The sequence below is a fragment of the Myotis nattereri genome (genome assembly GCF_964212035.1).
Source record: "Myotis nattereri genome assembly, chromosome: 3".
Taxonomy (NCBI): domain Eukaryota; kingdom Metazoa; phylum Chordata; class Mammalia; order Chiroptera; family Vespertilionidae; genus Myotis; species Myotis nattereri.
In genome coordinates this window covers 206,105,181-206,128,008 of record NC_138077.1, presented here as the reverse complement: position 1 = coordinate 206,128,008, position 22,828 = coordinate 206,105,181, and the positions used below count along the sequence as shown (strand labels likewise).

General features: G+C 54.5%; 1 protein-coding gene across 1 annotated transcript in view; it reads left to right on the top strand.

Annotated features, from left to right (window-relative positions):
• Positions 1–964, top strand: part of IGSF21 (immunoglobin superfamily member 21) — a 211,172-nt gene extending 210,208 nt beyond the window's left edge. The window contains exon 10 of the mRNA XM_081087670.1: positions 730–964. Within this exon, the coding sequence (XP_080943796.1) occupies positions 730–803 (74 nt within the window). The 3' untranslated portion in view covers positions 804–964. The remainder of the gene's footprint in view (positions 1–729) is intronic.
• Positions 965–22,828: the final 21,864 nt, after the last annotated feature.

Below are 22,828 nucleotides of genomic sequence, written 5' to 3'. Positions count from 1 at the left end.
AGAACCGCTGCTCTAGAGAGAGTGGGAGGGAGGGAGAAGAGGGGGAGAGAGAGAGAGAAACATTGCCATGAGAGAGAGACATCGATTGTTTGCCTCCTGCTCACACCCGAACCAGAGCCAGGGACCGAACCTGCAACTGAGGTACATGCCCTGAGCCGGGAATCGAACCAGTGACCCTTTGGTCCACTGGCTGACACTCTAACCACTGAGCAAACTGGCCAGGTCAGCGCCTCCAGTGTTTTTAGCTCAACTTCCTGATCCCAGGGACACATGTCCAGCCTGGACAATGGGGCTGTGCCTGGGACCCGGGACCACTCTGGAGGGTAGTTGGGATCACGGACAGCTGGCTCTGCTGGGGCGCTTCAGACTGCCCTCCCAGGATTCCCCCAATCTGGGCACCACCCCAAGAGACCCAGGCACTGCTCCCAGTCCACCAGCCCTCCTGTCCCCACACTGGGCCCATCTCACAATTCAGAATGGAGGCCCCCAGTCCTGGTCCTCACTGGAGGGTCCTGATGGCCACCATGGAGCCTGCCCTCAGCCCAGCAGGCCCAGGGCAATGAAGGGGTCACGTCAGGTGGGACAGGTGGCCGAGCTGGGCTCGGATGCAGTGCCTCCTGAGGCTGAAGTCCTGACGCTGCTCCCCTGTGAGGCTCCGCGTCCCCAGGCCCCATCAGGGAGCACCGCGGTGGGTCCGCGGGCTCTGACCTGCTCCCTGCGCCGGCACAGGTTCCGCCTCTGGCCCTGCTGGTGTCCGGCTCACCCTGGTGCTCGCCCTGACAGTGGTCCTGGAGCTGACGTGAAGCTCGGCCCGGCTCCCGCCACTCCACCCGGCACGGACGCCTCTGCGATCGCTTTTCATTTCTTTTCTAAACTATTTCCAGTCTTGTTATTAGTCTCTTTCTGTCTGTGTCTTGGCTTCTTCAGTCGGTTTGATTAAAACAGAACGATTTTCCCCACCTGGGTCTGTGGCTCTGTGTCCTTCATTCGTTCTATCACGGCAATGGGTGCCTCCTGGCCCCCAGCATCGGGACAGGCACGGGGTGGAGGGAGGTGATGAAGGGGACGGAGCATGCTCCTCCCTGGATGAGGGGTGGAGATGCAGCTCTGTCTCGTGCATATCCTAACAGCCAGGAGTGGGGAGTAGCCAGAGACGTTCAGGAAATTAAAGGTTCCTCGGGGCCAGGTGTAATGGTCAGCTGTTGCCAAAATAATGCTGCATAACAAACCAACCCACATCTCAGTGGCCTGCGACAACAAGCATTTATGATTATGTTCCTATTCAGGATGAAGTGGTAAAGCTGATCCAGTCTGGGCTCGGTGGGCCCCTCTGCTTCAGGTGATGAGTAGAATATTCTCACTTCCTGTTGTTCCTAAATTCCTGGCTAGCCTTCAGGCTGTGGGTTGGGCTCAGGTCTCCTGCAAGGGTGTTTGCTCTGGGGCTCAGGCTAAAGGTGCAGTGGCTATCTGACATTTGGCCATTCCATGGTAGATCACCAACGCTGGAGGAGAAAAACAAACCATGCAGCCACCATGAAAGCATCTGCCTGTCATGTCCATGACCACTCCGTTAGCCAAAGCAAGTCACATGGCCAAGGCAAACGTCAATCAATCAAGGACACATGTAAGTCAGGGGCAGAGGTTCTGGAACTTTCTAATCGATCACCAGAAGAGTCCCCATGCCACTCAGTGATTAGCTCTGGGGGGAAGAATGCATCATTGGCAGGGCTGGGTTGGCCTCTCGGAGCTGTGGCCCAGACTTGTGAGTCACCAAGGAGAACCCATGGAACACTGTACTAATGTCTGAAAGGGAGAGGCTAGCCTACAGGAACACATCAACCCCAGAGTCTTACTGCATCCGCACAAGGAAAAGTTATCTGTGGCTATGGAAAGCCCAAGGCAGATTGGAGAGTCCTCTTTTACCTATGGCTACACCAGCTGGAACATGTGGCTTCTAGAATCTTCTCCAGGGCAGAGGAGAAGGGGGCTACAGTGCAGTGTGCAGAATAACGGTTCCCCCAAAATGATGTCCATGTCTTAATCCCCAGAATCTGTGAGCATGTTACCTTATGTGGCAAAATGGATTTGGCTGATGTGATTCATTTCAGGGTTTTGAGATGGGGAGATTGCTCTGAGTCATCTGATTGAGCCCAGTGTTGTCACCCGGGGCCTTATAAGAGGGCAGAGAGAAGTCACGAGAAGGAACTGTGACAGCAGAAGCAACAGATTGACACGGGTGGTGCAAGAAGGGGGCTGGGAGCCAGGGCAGGCAGGCCGCCTCTAGAAGCTGACAGAGGCAGGGAAATGAGTCTCCCCTGGAGCCGCCAGAAGGAACTGGCCCTGCCAACGCCTTGCTCCATAGTCACCTGCAGGACTCCAAGGAAATACATTTGCATTGTTTTCAGCCACTGAGCTTGTGGCAATTCCTTACAGCAGCAATAGGAAACTCACAGAATGTTTTTAGGTGCCAAGCTAGTGGTGACATAGATCACCTCTGCCTGCATCCCATGACCAGAGTAGTCACATGGCCCCAACCTAGCTGCAAAGGAGGCTGGAAAATGCAGTCTTCCTGTGTACCAGGTGAGCACAGTGCATCGGGTCTGCCAAGGAGAGGCACAGGCCCGAGGAGCCAGAGGAGCCAGAGGAGGGGGTGCTGCCTCGGAGTGCCCCGGGCCTCTCCCTTCCCAGCCAGGAGACACATGACCTCACTGAGCCCTTTGTGCCTCTCCCAGTCCATGCAGATGTCCCGGGGAATTGAGACCCCTGCCTACAGAACCTCCAAGCCTCCAACACACCAGGCTGGGAGTTGAGCAGTGGCTCTGTCCTCTTGTTGCCATCACTGCCCCTTGGCCTCTGCCCAAGGCAGGACCTGGATGACCCATTCAATTAACGCCCACATCTCTGACTCCATAACTTTCCCCCGGAATTCCAGACTCGATGTCCAACTTCCTACTGCTTTCCCCTCTCCCATTGCATTTCCAACTTCATGTGGCTGAAACCCAACTTCTGATTTTTCCCTTGCAAAACATGGTGCTTCCCCTTTTCAGGAAATGGTGCCACCATCAACCCAGCTGCCCAGGTCCAACATTTAGCTGTTCTCTTCTATTCATCTCTTTCCTTCACCCCTCCACAGCCAATCAAATAGCTTGCTGACTTTGCCCTCAAAGCTCATCCTGAATTCACTGGCTTCTCTCCTTGTCCACTGCCACCACCCTACACAAAGCTACCTGTCCCCTAGAAACTGCCTCCGCCTCCTGTTTGGTCTTCAGATTGCCTTCTTGCCCCCGCCCCCAATGATCTGGTCCCCCACGGCGGCCAAAGAGATCCTTCTCAACATAAGTCATCCCACGGTGCCCTCCAACTCAGAAGCGAACCCTCCAATGGTTTCCCACCTGCCATAGATTCAGTGTCTGTGTTCTCCCCAAATCCACACACTGAAACCTAACCCCCAATGTCATGATATTAGAAGATGCGGAGGTCACGAGGGTAGAGCCCTCATGAATGGGATTAGTGCCCTTATAAAAGAGGCCCCAGAGAGCTTCCTTGCCCCTTCCACCACGTGAGGACACAGCAAGAAGTTGGCAACCTGGGAGAACCGGACCATGTTGGCACCCAAATCTGGGACTTCCTGCCTCCAAAACTATGAGAAATAAATTCCTGTTGTTTTGAAGCCACCAAGTCTGTGGTATTTTGGTATAGCAGCCCAACCAACTAAGACACGGAAATAAATCCAAACCCCTTATAAGTCCTACAAAGCCTGCTGGCTTTGTCTTGTTCACACTGTCCTGGTTTTCTCTCTCTCTCTCTCTCTCTCTCTCTCTCTCTCTCTCTCTCTCTATCTCTATCTCTCTCTCTCCCTACCCCCTTCATTCACACACATCTTCCCATTCCTCAGACTCTTCAAGCCCATTCCTGCCTCAGGACCTTTGCAGGGCTGACTCCTCCTTTCTATTAACGTATCAGCTTAACTATCACCTCCTCAGAGGGACCTGCCTGACCACCACGCCCCCCTCCCCATCACGCCATCCTAAGGCCATTCTCTGCAGAGAACACGTCACTAGCAGTTGCTTTTCCTACTTACTTATTTATTGCCAGTCTCTCCCTTCCCCTTGGCCAACATGTCAGCCTGTGAGTGTGGGGACCCCATCTGCATCCTCCACTTTTGCATCCTCGGCGCTTAGGCCAGAACCTGGCACGTGGCAGGTGCTCAACAACCATTTATTAAATGAGTGAGCGAGTAGGCACCTCCCAACGACATGCTAAGGGCCAGGCTCTGTGCCAGGCATCCAGGCTGCAGGGGTGAGTAGGAGGTCGCTCCACCCTGAAGGAGCTCACAGCCCATTGAGGGGAGGACATTTACCCAACCGACCGAGGAACTGCAAACCGCCACGGGCGCTCTGCACAGAGCCTCCCCGGTGCTCTAGGGATCCATTCCTCTGGGTAAGGGTGCAACGAGGGGGTCAGAGGAGACCACGGAGAACACGTGACATGTGAGCAGAACTTTGAAAGAAAACGGAGTCTGACCAGGCAGAGGAGGGAGGAGAATATTCTAGACAGAGAGAACGCCAGCAAAAGCCTAGAGGCCGGACAATTTAGTATACATTTAGGGGAACGACAAGTTGTTACATCAGTGCTTCTGACAGCACATAAATTTACTCAACAAATATTTATTAACTACTCACCATGGGCCACGCTTGCAGCGTGATGGATGCTGCACATTAAGTAGGAACACTGTCATATGGCTCTTGTATCAGTTATCTATTGCCACAATGGCGCTGTATAATGAACATCCCCAACATGGAGTCATTTAAAACAACAGCTATTTATTATTTCTCGTTAGGCTATGGTCAGTGGCCGATCCGGGCCAGGTTCGGCCTATGGAGGCTGGGCTCCCCCCCTACCTCCCCCTCCCCCCCTCCACCTCCCCCCAACCCCCATTGCATCTAAGTCAGCTGCTGAGCCAGCTGGGGTCTGGCTGGTCCACAGCAGCCTTTGCTGAGATGGGTCAGCCCAGCCCCATCTGGTCTCTCCTCCTCCAGCAGCGAGCCTGGTGAAGACAGGGCCAGGGAGAGCTGGAGCACACACTCCCTCGAGGCCTCGGGGAACCTGCACTCCGTCACCTCCGCTGCATTGTTTCGGCCAGCCCAGCGCAAGTCTTAAGTTCAGCCCAGATTCAAGGGGTGAAGAAATAGATGGCACTTTTTGATGAGAATAGCTTGCAAACTCACATGGTATAATGTGTGGATACAGCAGGAGGCAGAATTAGGGCCATTTTTTTGCAATCTACCTGGTACAGCAGCCCCACATTCTGAACTTGATGTTCTAGGATCTTGGTTTCCCACCCTCCATGTTCACATCCTCTCGTTTAAACGGAGAAGCCCAATGACTCCTCACAGCAATTTCTCTTCTAAAAATTTAACAAATCCATGATCCATTCATTCGATGGATATGTGCCTGTCCACATTTCGCAAGGTGATAGCAACACAGACGCAGACGATTTCCGAGCCGTGAAGGCTCTCAGATATGCATCAGCATAAACACCCAGGCCAGATCAGTGCGCGGCAACCACACAGCACCGCTGGCCACCTCAACCTACTTCCTGCTTCCCCTGCTCTGTCTCACGTGAGCCTCCTGCCCCCTCTGCTGCCCGCCAGCAATCCTACCTAAGCCTCTTTCACACAAGGATTTTGACTGTTTTCTGGAAGGAATAAAAAAGGATTTGTTCCCTCTCTTTGCCTTAATAGAGGGAAGCCCGTGTAGGCATGAAATTGAAATTGCTTTGCCCTATTAACATCATAGTCACTGGGCTCCACTGACCCCAAAGGTGCGTTAATATCTCAGCAGCGAGTGGATGAGCCACGTAAAGCGGCAGGGGGCACGCCCGGGGAAAGCCAGCTGAGGGCCACGGTGGATGGGGCACTGAACGCGGGGATTCTGTGTCCTGAGCAGGCTGGAGAGCATGCTTCATTCAGCCTGGGATGGAAGGGAGGGGAGGAATGACAAAAACAGAGCCCAGCCTGAGAAGGGAGATGGATGCTTCCTTCATTCATCCACTGGCTCATTCACTCATCTGATGAACTCTTAGCACCCCTGGCCTGGCTCTAGGCCAGGCAGGGAGGCCTAGAGACAAGCTGGGCAGAACCTGCCACGGAAGAGCCCCAGATCCGTCTGGAATGACATACAGAGGGGAAAGGATTGAAACCTTATGCAATAAGCATTGAAGGAAAAGTGAGAGAGAGCTCAGTGCGGTCACAGAATGGGTGAAAGGTTGTTCTACCTGGGGAGGCCAAGGCAGGCTCCCAGGAGGTGGGGACACGCAGCCAGGACTCGAAGGCTAAAAGGGGGCATCGGAGTCGATGCTGCCACCTTCACAGTTTGGCTCCAGGTCAGTTCAGATGCCTCAGCTGTCTCTCGGGCACCCGCCCAAACACTGCAGTCACGGGAGAAAGAGGGTCTCGAGTTCTGGTCGAGTTTGCATTGTCCCCTGAGGCACATCCTGGCTCAAGGGTAGTCCAGCCAGATGCCTGGTGGTTGGTCTGGGCCTGACACCCAGTCCTGGTCCCATGGGAGCTCCAACTCTGCCCACTGCTCTTCTCAGCACAAGCCAGTCCTGTCCCTGTCCACCGTGGGTTGACACCTCACCTCCATGGTGCTCTGGCTTTGCAGAGGCCCCTTGAGCTGGCCAATGGCCCCTTGGGCCACTATGCCAGGTGCCCCTGACTCTTGTGCTCAGGTGACTGGGCAGATGCAGAGAACCACTACCCACAGCACATGGGCCAGGTGTCAGCCCACCTCTGGTCCGTGGAGCTCTTAGCAGTCTCATGCGTGGCAGCTCCGAGTTGGACACCCTTGTCCGGCCTGGGCTTTCGAGCTGTGAACAGGTCATGGGAAGTGGGGGGTGGGGGGCAGATGGCATTCATTCCAGGGCTGTCCCTTCTGGGGAGGAGGGCTGGAGGTGGCTCTGCTGGGGGTCCCATGGCCTGTGCACCTGCAAGAGAAGCAAAGCCTGGAGTCACCATCTTCTCCTCAATCTTGGGGTGACACAGCATCCCCAAGGGGAGTCATGGGGCTCTTCTGCCCCACTCACCTCCATGAATGGAGATATTCGCCCCTCCTACTTCTACCCTGGCCGAGCTATTAGCCAAGCAGGAGAGGATCTGGGGGCCCAGTTACACCACAGTTACACCAGATGCCAGCAGCCAGCTCTGCCCAGGGTCACGATGACCTTGTCTGTGGGGAGACATGAGCAGTGAGTCCTGGCTTCTACAAGAGCGTCTGGTGCCTCAGGGTCAAGGGCCCAGCCCTGCTGACCAGAAAGGCCCTCGCCTTTATGAAGTGCACGCGTGTACACGGAGCTGAGAAAACAAAACCAAAGCAAGGCCCTGGGCTCTGCCCCGCAAGGGAGCTGACAGCCACAGGCGGGCCCCAACCTGGATGCGCACTTGTCCTTGTCCATTTCCAGGACAGTGGCAGGTGGGCCAGGGTCAGGAAAATGAAAGGGAGATGCAGGGAGAGGGCGGTGGTCCTGAGGGCAGAGGTGAGTCAAGGGAGCAGAGAGGGGAAGAGACAGGAAGGAGCAGAGAGGGGACTAGGGAGGAGCTGGCCTAGAGAGGGGAAGTGGGGAGGGAGGGGTGCTGGGGAGGGAGAGGGGGAAGGGGCCCCCAGCCATGGAGAACTGTTTGCACACTAGGGTCAGGCTCACCCTGGGATCAGACATTTGGAGACAGGAGGGTCCTTGGAGGGATTTGAAGATGGGGGATGGAGAGGACAGAGAAGGGGTCCCTTGGGAGAGAGATTCTGGAAGAGAACTTTCCAGGCCATTCAGAGAGGTGGGGGAAGGGGGAGCCAGTCTAGACACAGAAGCAAAGAGGGTGAGATGCAGAGAGACAGCAAGGAGGAAAGGAGAGAGAGACCCAGATGGAGCGGGAGAGACGGGCCTGCGGCCACGGGGAGGTGGGGCCAAACCAGGCCAGAGCGGCACTTAGGCTGTTATGTCAGTGATTGAGCCCTTGGCCCCCTGTGGGCACGACGGCCCTGAGTGATGGGTGGAAGGAAACGGATGTGCAAAATACATGCACTTTTCCAGAATGGGCCTCATCACCAGTGGCAGGCCGAAATGTCAGCACACACGGCAGAGCCCGGGCTGCCAGCTGCATCAGACCTGTGACAGAGCTGCCTGGCAGCTGCCTGGCCTGCCTCCCCCTGCTCTTCTCCCCTCACCTCCCTCCCCTGCCCCAGGCCCCCGCCCACCCAGCCCCAGGCCGCCATTCCCTCCAGCCTCTCATTCCATTGATCCTGGAAGAGCACAGACAAAAGACACTCGGGAGGAGTCCTTTTCTAAACTGGGGTCCCCACCCCACCTTCTCAAACCCGACCTCCCCCTGGGGCCTTCCCCCTCTGACCCAGGAACAGGCCCTCCCCACGTCCCTTAAATCCCAGGCTGTAAGAGGAGCCAGCAGCGCGGCCAAGGTCAAGCACACAGGCTGGCCGGCTCGGAATCCAGCTCCGCCATTCACTGTGTCTTGGTGACTCCGGCACTTTACTCAGCCTCTCTGTGCCTCTGCTCCCTGGCCTGTAACATGGGCAGGCCGGTGCCACGGCGCTCATTGGAGAATTAAGTGAATGAATAGATGGGAAGCTCGGAGAACAGGCCCCGGGACATTGTACGTGCTCAGTGTCAGCTGCCGTGTGCTCACTGTGCGACAGGGAGGCAGCTTCGGCGGGAGGCTGAGAACCACGGAAGAGGCTTGGAAGCCGAGAGGGCGGTTCCAGAGCCTCCTTCCCCCGTGTGCTCCCAGCATCCCCCGGGAACTTGCTAGACCTGCAAACCTTAGGCCCCACCCCAAGCTGCCAGGTCAGAATCTGCGTTGTAGCAGGGTCCCAGGTCACCGGGTGCCAGGCCAAGTCTGAGGAGCCTGCTCTTGGCATGAGGAGGCCGGTTAGTGGCGCACTGAACTGGCTCTGGTGGGAGCTTCCGTGAAGGGCAGCGGCCCTGGCTGGCGAGGGAGGCCCTAGGTGTGCCGAGCCCTTCACTTACCACACAGTCTGCAGGATACGTCAGCCCTTAAAACAACCCTGCACCCCACTTTCCAAATGAGGAGATAAAGCTCAGAGGGGCTGCGTTCCTTGCCCAGGGGCGAGCCCTCCTGTGAGGCATTGCAGGGCGGGAGCAGGTCTGACCACAGGGAGCAGGGCCAGCACAGGGGCTGGAGGGGAGCAGGTTTGGAGGAGGCCGGGCCCCCCGGGAATGGAGGCTGTGAGACATGAGGGAGGGGGCACCGTGACACAAGCCAGGGGACCTTGGCCTGCACAGGCAGACTCAGGAAAGAGGACCCAGAGGCCGGGAAGCTGATGCTGGACCCGCTGAGCTTGGAGGAGGAGGGGTGTGCCAGTGGTGGTGCCCAGCAGGTCTGGGCGCAAGAGAGATGCTGATTTGGGACCCTCTGCCTTGAGAACGGCCAGCATTCATGAAGCACCGACCGCTTGCCCGGCACTCCATCCATCTCACTGGCTCTAGGAGCGGATGTTCCTTACATTATGGATGCGCAAGTAGAGGCTCAGAGAGGTAAGCTGTTTGTTTATGATCACACAGCTTACAGCCACAGCTCTGAGGTCTGAGCCCACAGCCGCCTGGGTAAAGAGCTCGCCATCTCTCCCTTGTACCAAACCACAGGTAATCCGGGGCTTGAAGTGGGTTCCCCCAAAAGCAGACCTTGAGGGGGACAGGGAGCGGCCCAACAGAAAAGGCAGAAGGGAAAGGGAAGCCTGCTCTGCAGAGCCTCTGTGGGCTGCAGGAGGCCCGCGCTCCCCCCAGTGCCAGAGGGCGGGCATTTTCCTTCCGGCTGAATCAGGAAGGGTTGCCGCGTCTCGGTCAGTACCGCCTCTGGGAGGGCAGAGGCCGGGCAGCTGCCCAGAAGGCAGGATGGCTGACCCCAGCCTTTTTCTAGAAATGCACTCAGTTGTCTGCCTGGTCAAGAAAACATTAACTTAGCTGGCGGAACCCGCTTTGGAGTCATGCAATCTGCACTGGGGAAGGATGCCAATACAGATGGGGGGCGTGGAGCATCTTCGGTGGGGAGGGCCTCCCCAAGGATAGGGTCCGGTCCACGCCCAGTGTAGGGGCTGAGGCCTGAGCCTGGTGCCACCTCCTGGGGATGGGAACAGTCTACCAGAGGAGGTACCCACCCTCAAAGACAGTCACAAATTCCACCCGCATCACCACTCCTGCCTTCAGGCGCTCTGAACTCTGTTCTGGGTTCTAGCAACGCAAAGGCTTTCGCTGGGGGCTCTGGCCAAGGTCCCGAAGAGCCCAGGTTTTAAATAGCAGCTAGCCTTTCTGTGAGCCTGCCTGCTTCCACCGTGTTCTTTTTTCTCAGTTTTTCCTAAAATATATATATATATGTGTGTGAGACAGTGTATGTATGAGTGAGTGTGTGTGTGTGTGTTGAGGTTGTTCCTGGGGGACTATTAACTAAGAATAATTTATCCAAGAAATTTGTTATGTTAGAATTACCAATTAGATATGATTATAACTTACCCTGGCTAACACTGCACTACTGTTGGAAATCTGAATCCCATTAAAATCTAATTAGCATATATTAAGTCGAAGGCGGTTTTACTGCAGTGCGCCAGCGGGTTTGAGCCACGCCGGGCACATGGGTTTGCCGCCCACTTCAGCACGCGGGCCACGCTGTTCACAGGGCCCAGGTGTGTGCCAGGCTGCCTCCGGGCAGCTTTCCTCCCACTAGACTGGGACCAGATGGCCATGCCTACAGAGGGGCAGCTCCAACAGTGGACATGACGTTCAAGGCTGGGTTCCTGGATGGGCGGCCAGGATCCACGGAAAGGCATTGTTGTGGTTCACACAGTCCGGTTGCTCCGGGCTAAGGGGACAGGGACTGATTTTGGCAGCCCCTAGGAGCCAGTTACCTCGGTGACTGATGCCAGCACCACAGAATGTATCCCTCCCTGGGCTTGAGGGCATGGCAGGTCCGGATGTGAGAGGCGGCTGCTATGGCGTCATACCTAGCAAGCACCTGGCACAATAGCAAATGTTTATTGAGCTCTTATAGGGGGGCTACAGGCTCTACTTTCTTATGATTTTTCTTTTTAATATATTTTATTGAATTCAGAGAGAAAGGGAGAGGGAGAGAAACATCAATGAGAGAGAATCATTGATCGGCTGCCTCTTGCAGGCCCCACACTGGGGATCAAGCCCAGAATCCAGGCATGTGCTCTGACCAGGAATCGAACCATGACCTCCTGGTTCATAGGTCAACACTCAACCATTGAGCCATGCCGGCTGGACATGTTCTTATCCTTAATCCTTACGAAAACTCCAAGACTAAAGTTCTGGATTTATGCCCATCTTATACGCGATGAACCTGAGGCTGACAGAGGTTAAGGAACTTTCTCGAGGCCACATGACCACTAACATGGCAGAATCAGTGTTTGAACCCTGACGGCTTTTCTGAAAAGTTGTCTCTCCTACAACCTGTTTGGGGATGAATGAGGTCCTTCGTCCAGGTCCCGGCCAGGCCTTGCCACTGCCCTCCTCTGCCAGCAGGGGGAGGAGGTGAGCAAGGAGGGAGCTCAGGGCCAGCCAGGGTGTGCCAATGGGTGTGACCTACAAGGTCCCTAGGGAACACTCCAGGTGGGGACTGCGGCCCCAAGATGCTGCTGCAGAGATACAAGCTGGATGCAAGCATCCCAATCAGTGGTCCTGGGGATTTTTTTAGGGGAAAAGAATCCTTCTTTCGGGTACAAAGCATATTGAATGCAGTAGATTAGATGGTTGTGCAGCACATTTTCTCCCCCACCCCCACCCCCCACAACCTCCCAGGTGATGGGACCTCCCCTTCCGCGTCCTGTTGATGTTGGACAGGGCCAGGGCACTTGCTTTGGCCGATGGGATGTTAGTGAACCCACCACGAGTGGGCCCTTTAAATGTGATTACTGTGAGCTTGCTCCCCACTGGCGCTTCTGCCGACCATGGGGACGTGCCTGAGTGCCAGGTGCAAAGATGAGAGATGCCTGGGTCAAGGCCAGCCTAGACCAGCTGGACCGTAATTAAGAAATAAATGCTCTGAAATGCCATTGAGGGACCCTCCAAAGGCTTAACAGGGCAGCTCTGCTCCCCAAGCCCCCCCCCCCCCCCACCAGTGGGTGCAGGAAATGTTGGAGCCTCAGGGCTGAGCTGAAATTGCCAATAAAGGAACAGCTTAAACCTCCCCTGGGCTCAGTTTGCAGCAGGCCTGGGACAGGCAGGGAGGCCGAGATCTGGGAGGAGACAGACCCGTGCCCTGGTCCCCTGAGGGCACCAGCCAGCAGGTTTCCAAACATAGAGGACGGAGGAGAAGGCGCCGTGTCATGTGCTGGGGCTGCCGTCACAGAGCTCCACGCACTGTCCCATGATCCCAAAGGGTTGTGCCCTTTACAAACTCTGCCTACACAGCCGTGAGCATGCGCCAGCGACCACCGCACACCACAGCATGGAGGAGGCGGACAAGAGGCTGAGCAGGAGATGCAAACTGGAAGGAATGTGTCATGTGACCACCTGCGCACCAAGTTCAACAATGGGCCGCGTGAATCTCTGCCGTCGGAAGCCAGACCTCATCATGGCTAGTCACCCTGGGCGGAGGGGAGCCTTGACTAGAGGGGGTGCTGTCATTCTCGCTCTTCATCTGGGCCTGGGTGCAGAATCGGGATCATTTTGCGCAGATCCATTGAGCTACATGCCCTTTTTAGCTTAGTTCGTAGCATCACACCAATGTCGCCGTCTGGCTGTGGCGGGGTTCCGTGGCTGTGTCAGATGTCATGGAGAAAAGCTGGGCAAAAGGTACTGGGAACTCTGCACTATTTTTGCAACTCATTGTGTCTTAAATCATTTCAAAATAACTTTGTTAATGCTATAAAAAATAAAATAAAAAAAAACAATGAAAGCGAGACATTTTATCTTAAGGTTTTCGTACCATTTTCAGCCCCGGAAGAGTTGCAATGAATTTTAAATTAAAAAATGAATAAAAAAGATTTATGCCCTTTTCCGCATGTATGTTATACTTCAATTAAACGTGGGGGAAAAAAGGCTCTGCCAGTCTCTCTGAGCTTCTGCAAAGAGAGGAGGGAAGCGGCAGAATACAGATCACACGCCTCGAGTTCTAGGTCCCCTATTATTCGGAGGGAACGGGGAGGGGAGCACTGTTGCCATTTGCAGGTGAGAAAACTGAGGGAGAGGCAGGGGACCGGCCCAGGGCCACCCAGCTCATCAGCCCCCGTGCCGTCTGCTCAGAGGCCCCGCACTGGTCCCTGACCACGCTTCCCAGGTTGGAAGGACACCCCTCCACCTCTGCTGCCTCAGCCTGCCTTGCCCAGCCTCAGGGTGGGGCACTGAGGTTCCCCAATCGCCCCCCTGCCTCCCGCCCCGGTCGGTCCCACAGGTGAGGCTGCTGACATGAGGTTTCCCAAGGAACACCCACCCACCTGCCAAGCCCCCGCTGGGTTGACTCCAGGCCATTATCAGCAGCTTTAATTGCTCTGCTGAGCACGCAGCTCCCCTTCCCGGCGTCCCCAGGGGCCCTGGAGCACATGCCAAGCCAGTCCCACTCCCCCAACACGTGTGTGTGCACCCTCAGCACCAAAGTCCCCGAGACACTTGGCGCTTGGACAAAATTAACTCATTTATCCAGCCAACCCACTAGGGAGGACTGCCGTTCATGGCCACGGGCACTAAAATTAACCTGGCTTATCAGAGCCTCTGAATTCTAGCTCACGCAGCAATTTCAAGGACTTCCCGGCATCTGGGAACAAGAGCAGCTGGAGGAACTGGCGTTGATGGCTGTGATTCAGCCTCAAAGATCATCTCCGAAGGTGGACTGAGACCTGAGGGGGAGAGATTGTCCCCGGAGGTGGACGGAGGCCTGGGAGAGCCCGTGGATCTGTGCTTGGGCCTTAGCTTCTCTGGGTCCTCCTGGCTGACAGGTAGCCAGGGAGTGTTCTGTAGGAGACTGACAGGTGTTCTGTCTAACAGAGGTCCGTGAGCACATGAACTTCAGACAGTGTCCTCACTGCAGGACTTCTCAGAGCCCTTCCTACACTAATGTGCCCCTGAGTCTCCAAGAGGGCCCATCTAAGAGCGTTTCCCACTCTCCTTTGGAATGTCCCTCAGAGAAAGGCTGGTCAGAGGCCTTCAGCACACGTGTCTCGAGGGCAGTTCTGGAAGGAGGAAAGAACCTGCAGGGCTGGTGAGGTGATAGGCAGGAGGCGGCCTGTTCCCATTTTGCAGATGGGAAAAGGGAGGCTTGGAGAGGGGAAGACACTTGCCAGGTCAGCAGGCAAAATAGTGAGAGAGCCAGCCCTAAATCAGCAAAGGTCAGGTGGGTGGAAACCACTCCACTTCCTGGGGTCAGTGGTGGGCAAGACTGGCACCCGCACTCTCTACCAGGCCTGGAAGGAGGAACCAGCAGACACATAATTTCATCTGCACCTGTGACATTTACAAAGCGCTTTCAAAACTATTCCTTATTCTTTCTTTTTTTTTCAATTGTCATTGCCCTTTATCATTTCTACAAACTTTCTCTACTTCTTCGGCACTCAAGCCCCATTTTGAAGAGGAGGCAACCAGGCCTGGACGAGGCGATGCGATTTGGCCAAGGTCTCAGGTCCCATCGATGGCAGAGCAGGGACGTCGCCCCTGGTGTCCCAAGATCCTGAGTCCCGGCAGCTTTCTACGCAGGACTCCAGCCCCTGCCCGACCGCAAGGGCAGGACATAGCCTTGCTCAGTCCAGTGCCCACAGTGGAGGGAGGCTTGGGCTCTGGTGAAGGGTCCCCCAGGGGAGGCACTGCAGGGCGATTTGGGGTTCCCATCCTTGAGACACCGCTGACTGGTTGGATGGTGGGCACCACTGAGGCAAATGTGGCCAGGGGAGCTGGCTTCTCTGGAAACCGCCCCGAGGCCGCCTGTGGAGGACGGGGGTGGGTGGCAGGGGGATGGGCCAGGAAACGCTGGAGGTGTTTCTGAGACATCACATCACCAGTTTCCCACTTTGCTCCTCTTCCAAGGGGAGTCCAGAGCCTCGGCCTGGAGCTGTTTCACTGGCTGCCTCGTGTCCCTGCAGCGTTTCATGGTGACGAGGGTGGATTGCCTCCCTCGTCACACCCTGGACGCTGTCAGCCGAAGATGCTCAGAGGAGAATGGGGATGGGAGGGAGGAGGGGTCCAGCTGGCTGCCCAGGAAACAGGTCTGATGAGAGGGAAGTGGGGGGTCTGAGTTGGTGATTCCCCCTCAAGCCCCTCAGATCGCAGGAGGAGGCCCCGTGCCTGCAGGCCAGGCCGGAGGGGCGGGGGCCACGGAAGGTCGTCTCCAGCAAGATGACCATCATTGTGGAGGTGCCGATGGCAGCTGATGGGAAGACACGACCTCCTGGGACGGCCGTGTCACTGTCACCTTTTGCTTGGATGGCAGCTGACCTCTGTGCGTGCCGACTCTTCCCAGTCCCCTAACCTAATGAGCAAGGGGGTCTTGTCCGTGAGCCTTCGGAGAGGGGCACCCGCACCACCACCTTGTTTTACCATGAGCCACCTGATCCTACCAGCCAACCCAGCTCACAGCTCCCACACCTCAAAGCCAGAGGGTGGGAGCTACCCTCCACCTTTTAGCGGGAGAAATTGCCAAGGGCATGGGTTTGGGGAGGCCTGGAGGAGTGGGATTAAGTCACCATCTCCCGCTGGTGGGCACAGGGGAGGGGGGTGCTCTGTGGGTGGGAGGACAGAGGAGCCAGTCCAGGATGCCCATGAGGGGACTGGAAGGTCCCGCAGGGATGGGCCACAGTGGTCCTTCCTGCTCCGGGGCCATTAAGCATCATTCATTCATCCATTCATTCATTCGCTGAACAACATTGAAGTTATTCACGGTGAACAGGTGACTGCCCTTGCTGTGTGCCCGCCTTGTTCTTAGCGTTCGGATGGCAATGTGAGTGAAAGGAGTCAAGGTCCGACCCTCAGGACCAAGAGGCTCTGCTCCTGTTTCTGGCTCCTCCCCTACCTCACTCCGTGACCTTGGGAAGGTCACTTCCTCTCTGGGGCATCACAGCCCCACGAAGTACGTTACATTTGTAGACCACTCTTAGCGCTGTCAAATGGGCCTCACGAACACGCTCTGTGAAGCTGGTTTTATTGCCTCCCACCTGACGCCTGAAGCTAATGGGTAGGAAACGCAGCTCCTTGGAAGTGCTCCCCAGAGAGGACTGGGGGATGGGGGCGGGCGAACCCCTGATAACGAACCCCAGGATCTTCTCTACCACAAAGTGGGTCCCTGGATAACGGTGAGGGTTGTCATTTCAAACAACGTTTGGGCCACACAATTCCTGTGTGACCCAGAGACTGGAACAGCCCCCTTTATCTTCCCTTTTATTTAAAAAGGCCGCCGCTCTGAACATTTCAAAGATCTCCCTAGAACTTTTCCAATTTAATTTAAATAAAGTGAAAGAAAAAGGCTGCCTCCTCCTAACGGGCTTCACAAATGAAAGAGTTGGAAATGGGACGCCAGCCAGGCCGCGGAGAGCTGCCTAATCGCTCTAGCTCCGCGTTTAATAAGGGGCCGAGCCGCCGCCTTCCAAACCCGGCCACCCGGCCGGCTGCAGAGGGAAAGGGGGCCGGGTCCCGCCCTCCCTGTCCGGTCCAGCCCACCTCTCTCCCTAGGACGGGGTCACCTCTACAGCAGGCTTCTCACAGGGTGGCTGCGGAGTGCCCGGGGCTCAGCCCCACTTGGGTCAAGTCTCTGCTTGGGTCACATGTGCTGATGTCCATGGGCCAAAGCAAGTCATGTGGCCCAGCCCAGCATCCGTGTGGGAAGGGCCCCTGCCAGGGCGCAGACAGGGAGGGGAGGCCCATGGGGGAGCTATTCATTAGCAACCTCCCTGGTGCCTCGTGTGCCCACTCCCCAGCCCCAGTGGGACAGTTCTTAGCTGTGTGTTGGCTCTCCGAGAGTCTCCGGAGGATGTGGGTCCAGCTGCCCACAGCTGTAACCCACTCACGACCATGCCCATGATCATGGACTTTTCTCTCTTTCCTGACTCACTTTCCTCCCCCCGCCCCCCTGCACTTCCTGAAATCCCCGCCTGAATAATGTACCTGCACCCACATCCTGGTCCAGGGTCAACTTTGAGGAAACGCACACAGGGTCCACGGCAGAGCCAGGAGTTGGAATCCGAAGCATGTGTCCAATTCTGCCCACATGGCCCCTTGGAGGGACTGGGGTGGGGGCGGAGGACAGGATGAGATGGAAACATGGCAGCCAGGGCACTGGGGAGGCACTGCGAGCTGTATGCAGAGAGGGGCATGGCCAGCAGACGCTCCAGCCCCTCTACGCCTTGGCCCGGCCTCCAGGATGGACCAGGCTGGGTGAGGGACAGGAAGACAAGACCCGGCAAGGGCCTGCCAGGTAGGGGAGACCCTCAGGTTCATCGGGTCCCCAGAGTCGTGCTGACAATTTGCAGGCCTGAAACCATTCCTGCCCCCGCCCTTTCCTGAGTTGTACTGATTATGCAAATCTCCCATCCCAAGCAAAGCAGGCAGGGACTAAGGCAGCTCGACAGGATAAGATGGGCAAACGACAGATTACAGCCACCCACTCTGGTAAACACAAGTTTAATTGCTTTTTCAGGGGGGAGAGGAGGCGGGGGACAGGCACCGAAATAAAGCAAATTCCCAATCAGCTGTGTCAGGGCCGCCGATCTGATGGCGGGTAACAGTGGACTCTGATCGGGGGAGGGAGGAGGCGGGTGGTGGAGAGGGGGTGCTGGAGACCTGAGGCGTGCCCTGGAAAGGCGGGGGGCACTCTGACCTTCAGGCCAGTCTGGTCAAGGCCAGGACACTGTATGACTGTGGTGGGGGAAGCTGCTTGTCAGGACTCTCCCCTGGAGCCCTCACAACACTGGGGAAATGCTGCCTGACGTTTATGGAGTGCTGGCTACGTACCAGGCACTGGACTACCTGAACTGACCACTTCATCTTCACAACAACCCTAGGACAGGAGTGTCGCCTCTGTTTACAAGTGAGAGAATGGAAATGCATATTCCATTTGCCGAAGACACAGGGAAAATGGTTCATTCGTCCACCCGGAGCCTGAGAGCCGATTTATTCAATAAGCCCCCAGTTTATCAAGCCCTTGCTCTGTGTCGGCTGCTTCCGATCCTAGCTACCCTATTACGTACATGGGCAGAGTTCTCCTCCTCATTTCAAAGATGAAGAAACTGGGTTTAGAGAAACTCATAACTGTTACAAGTTCATGTAATTAATAAAGGGTGCGGCTAGGATTCAAATCCAGGTCTTTCTGATGCCAGTGACAGTGCCTTTAACTATTAACTAGACAATGTCCCTGAATACTGTTGCCCACGTCCAAGTCATAACTCCTACTTGTTGGATAGTTCTTCTGCGCCCTTCGCTCCTTCTCATGTCTTTAGTCCCCGAGAGGCCTTCAACCCGAGGATGGCGACAATAATAGTAACATCAGCAGCGGCATTCACTGGGTGTTTACCTTCCTCAACATGAGCTGGGCCATAAGTGCTATATATATATATATATATATCATCGCACTGAGTCTCCATACTATCATTCCCATTTTACGGGCGGGGAAACTGAGGCACGGAGAAGCAGAAGCTTGCCTATGGCCTCTCAGTTTCGGGGTGAAGGAGCCCAGTCCCAAGCCTGCGTGCAAGCACCAGGTAACTCAGGTGTGTTGTGAGGGCCCTGGCCCCAGGCCTTGCTGCCGTTTCTGGCCAGCATTTGAGTAACTTCTCTGAAATTGGAGACTTTCCTAGCTGGCTCAAGGATGACCTGGTTGTGGCTGGTGGGCCCAGCCTGGAATTCGAGGGACAAAGGAAAGTTGAAAATGCCACCTTGTAAAGGTCCCCTGCCCCGGCCCAAAACCTGGGATCCAGCCAGGTTGGGAAGGCGCCTTGCCCCTCCCTGTCACAGCCATCAACACAGACCAGGAAGTGTTCACTGGAGCCTGTGTGAGGTGGCACAGGGCATGGGGAGCTGCCCTGGGGGGCAGGGGTGGGGGTAAATCCACAATGGCCTGAGTTCCACTCCCAGCTGTGTGACCTCAAGAAAGCGGCTCTCCCTCTCTGAGCCTTTATCTCCATCCACAATGAGGGGATAGTGATACATGTATCATGAGCTTCTTCTAAGGATCTCACCAGATAGTGGGTGTGGCTGTGTCATACTAACGGTACATTGTCAAGGGCCACGAAAACATCAAGCACAGCACAAGAAACCACCAACAAAACGAAAAGAGAGCCCACTGTATGGGAGAACATATTTGGCAATGATACTTCTGATAAAGGGTTAATATACAAAATATATAAGGGACTCATACAACTTAACAAAAGAAAGACAAACAATCCAATTAAAAAATGGGCAGAGGACCTAAATAGACACTTCTCCAAAGGGGATACACAGATGGCCAAGAGACATATGAAAAAATGCTCAAAGTCACTGATCATCAGAGAGATGCAGATTAAAACTACAATGAGGTATCACCTCACACCCGTCAGAATGGCTACCATCAACAAATCAACAAATGACAAGTGCTGGCAAGGATGTGGAGAAAAAGGGAATGCTCGTGCACGACTGGTGAGAATGCAGACTGTGCAACCACTATGGAAAACAGTATGGAGTTTCCTCAAAACATTAAATATGGAACTGCCATTTGTCCCAGTGATCCCACTTCGAGGAATATATCCTACGAAACCCAAAGCACCAATCAGAAAGAATGCATGCAGCCCTCTGTTCATAGCAGCACAATTTACAGTAACTAAGATCTGGAAACAGCCCAAGTGCCCATCAGTAGATGGGTGGATAAAAGAACTGTGGTACATTTACACCATGGAATGCTATGCAGCAGTAAAAAAGAAGAACCTCTTACCCTTTGAATCAGCATGGAAGGACCTGGAGAGTGTTATGGAAAGTGAAATAAGTCAGTGAGAGAAAGACAAGTATCACATGATCACACTCCTATGTGGAATCTAAGTAAACAACTGAAAACAAACAAACAAAAAACCATCAGGCATTATCTTTTGTTTTGTTAATCCTCACCCGAGGATTATTTTTCCATTGATTTTTAGACAGAGTGGAAGAGGGGCAGAGACAGAAAGAAACTTCAATGTGAGAGATGCCTCGATTGGTTGCCTCCCACACGTGCCCTGACCCGGGGCCGGGGAATGAGCCTGCAGCCGAGGTACATGCCCTTGACTGCCGGGGTCCTGCCCCAGCAGGTCCAGGGGTTCCCAAAGGCGTAGACGAAGTCGGCAAAGAAGGAAGGACACGGAGACAGTGTTCAGTTGATCAGCAGCCTAGCCAGGATCTCCAGCCAAGTTCTGGTCTGGATCTCCAGAGAGGTTCTGCTTAGGATCTCCAGCCAGGTTCTGTGTCCATGGTCTCTTGCTAGGTTCTCCAGTCAGGTTCTGTCCAGGTTCTCCAGCCAGGTTCTGTAGCCATGTTCCCTCGCTAGGTTCTCCAGCCAGGTTCAGTCACCAGGTTCTAGTCAGGTTCTCTTGCCAATTTCTGTAGTCAGGTTCAGTCCAGGATCCTTTGCCATGTTCTCTCGCTAGGTTCTGTCTCTAGGTTCTGAGGCCAGTTTCTGTCCAGGATCTTTTGCCATGTTCTCTCCAGCGAAGTTCTTCTGTCCCTAGAGAACGTTCTGTGTAGGTTCTGTGCCTAGGTTCTGTCTCTCTCTCTTTCTCTTGCTGTCTTGTTACATCTGTATTTATACCAGTTGATTCAATCCTATCAATCTCTATTACAAAGGTTAGGGCGTTTCTTATCTCCATTCCAGGGAGTAAAGATTATGTAGCTTAAGCATGATTGTTCATAGTTAAAGTGATTAATTACCCGCCTGGCACTTAGTTAAGAGGTTTTATTCCCTCCCTAACTTCAGGGGAAAATCCCTACCTGGGGAAACAACCTTTCTCAGAGACCTTGGTTAAAACACATAGTGCCAAGAAGGTGAGCAAACATATTAAGAAGAGTATGCCATATATGCCAGGTCCCTTGAAACAGCAAGCATGGACCAGCTCCTGGCAAATTCCCCCTTTTTTATTTTTTAAAAGCAGGCATTAAAAAGAAAAACCTGAAATGCTCTCTTGTATCCATTTTAAGAATAGGATTGGCGCTTTCCGCTATTACCTGAGTCCTGATCTATCACCCCAGGGAGAGCTTGCCAATCCTGCACTTTCCCGGGGTGGAAAGGCTGCAGTGGGGTTAAGGATAAGGCTCCTTGGGCCTACCTTCTCCCATGCCTTTACATTTACCTTTCCGGCACCTTTCCTTCCTCAGAAAAGCATGGACATGCTTCTTGTATAAAATGTTCCATCTGACTGGGAGTAACCTTAACTCCTCTGCTAGCAAGCATATGTGTTAAAAGATCAATACGAAGTCTTATTTCTTTAGACTCAGTATGGCACATCTTCTTAATGTAAAGATCAATACAGAGTCTTCTTTCTTTGGACTCAGTATGGCACATCTTCTCAATCTAAGTTCTGTTCTATCCACCTTCTTACCCTACTTATCCTCTATAGGGGGGTCTGTAGCACCCTGGTGGAGTCCTATCCGTCCCGAGTGTGGGGGTTCTCAATGGGGAGGGGGGCTTACCTAGGGGAATCCTGTTTCAGGAGTTCCCAAAGGTGTGGACGGAGTCGGCGATGACTATCCACCCTCTTCCTATGGTGGAGTCCTATCCATCCCGAGAGTGGGGCTTACCTAGGGGTCCCTGTTTGGGCGCCAGATGCCGGGGTCCAACCCCAGCGGGTCCAGGGGTCCCCAAAGGCGTGGACGGAGTCAGCGAAGAAGGAAGGACACGGAGACAGCGTTCAGTTGATCAGCAGCCTAGCCAGGATCTCTAGCCAGGATCTCCAGCCAAGTTCTGGTCTGGATCTCCAGCGAAGTTCTGGTTAGGATCTCCAGCCAGGTTCTGTAGCCATGTTATCTCGCTAGGTTCTCCAGTCAGGTTCTGTCCAGGTTCTCCAGCCAGGTTCAGTCACCAGGTTCTAGTCAGGTTCTCTTGCCAATTTCTGTAGTCAGGTTCAGTCCAGGATCCTTTGCCATGTTCTCTCGCTAGGTTCTGTCTCTAGGTTCTGAGGCCAGTTTCTGTCCAGGATCTTTTGCCATGTTCTCTCCAGCGAAGTTCTTCTGTCCCTAGAGAACGTTCTGTGTAGGTTCTGTGCCTAGGTTCTGTCTCTCTCTCTTTCTCTTGCTGTCTTGTCACATCTGTATTTATACCAGTTGATTCAATCCTATCAATCTCTATTACAAAGGTTAGGGCGTTTCTTATCTCCATTCCAGGGAGTAAAGATTATGTAGCTTAAGCATGATTGTTCATAGTTAAAGTGATTAATTACCCGCCTGGCACTTAGTTAAGAGATTTTATTCCCTCCCTAACTTCAGGGGAAAATCCCTACCTGGGGAAACAACCTTTCTCAGAGACCTTGGTTAAAACACATAGTCCCAAGAAGGTGAGCAAACATATTAAGAAGAGTATGCCATATATGCCAGGTCCCTTGAAACAGCAAGCATGGATCGGCTCCTGGCACTTGACCAGAATGGAACCCGAGACCCTTCAGTCCTTGGGCCGACACTCTAACCACTGGGCGAACCGGCCAGGGCTGTCAGACATTATTTTGAGCACACAGAGCACAGTTCCTCACGCTGGGCTACACGGCACCACTTGAATTCATGTACGCATAGTAGGAGAAGTCGGTGCAGCTGGCACCCATGGAAAAGACAGGTACACAGAGGAGGCTGAGGTGGCACATGCTCTGCAGAAGGCTCCCT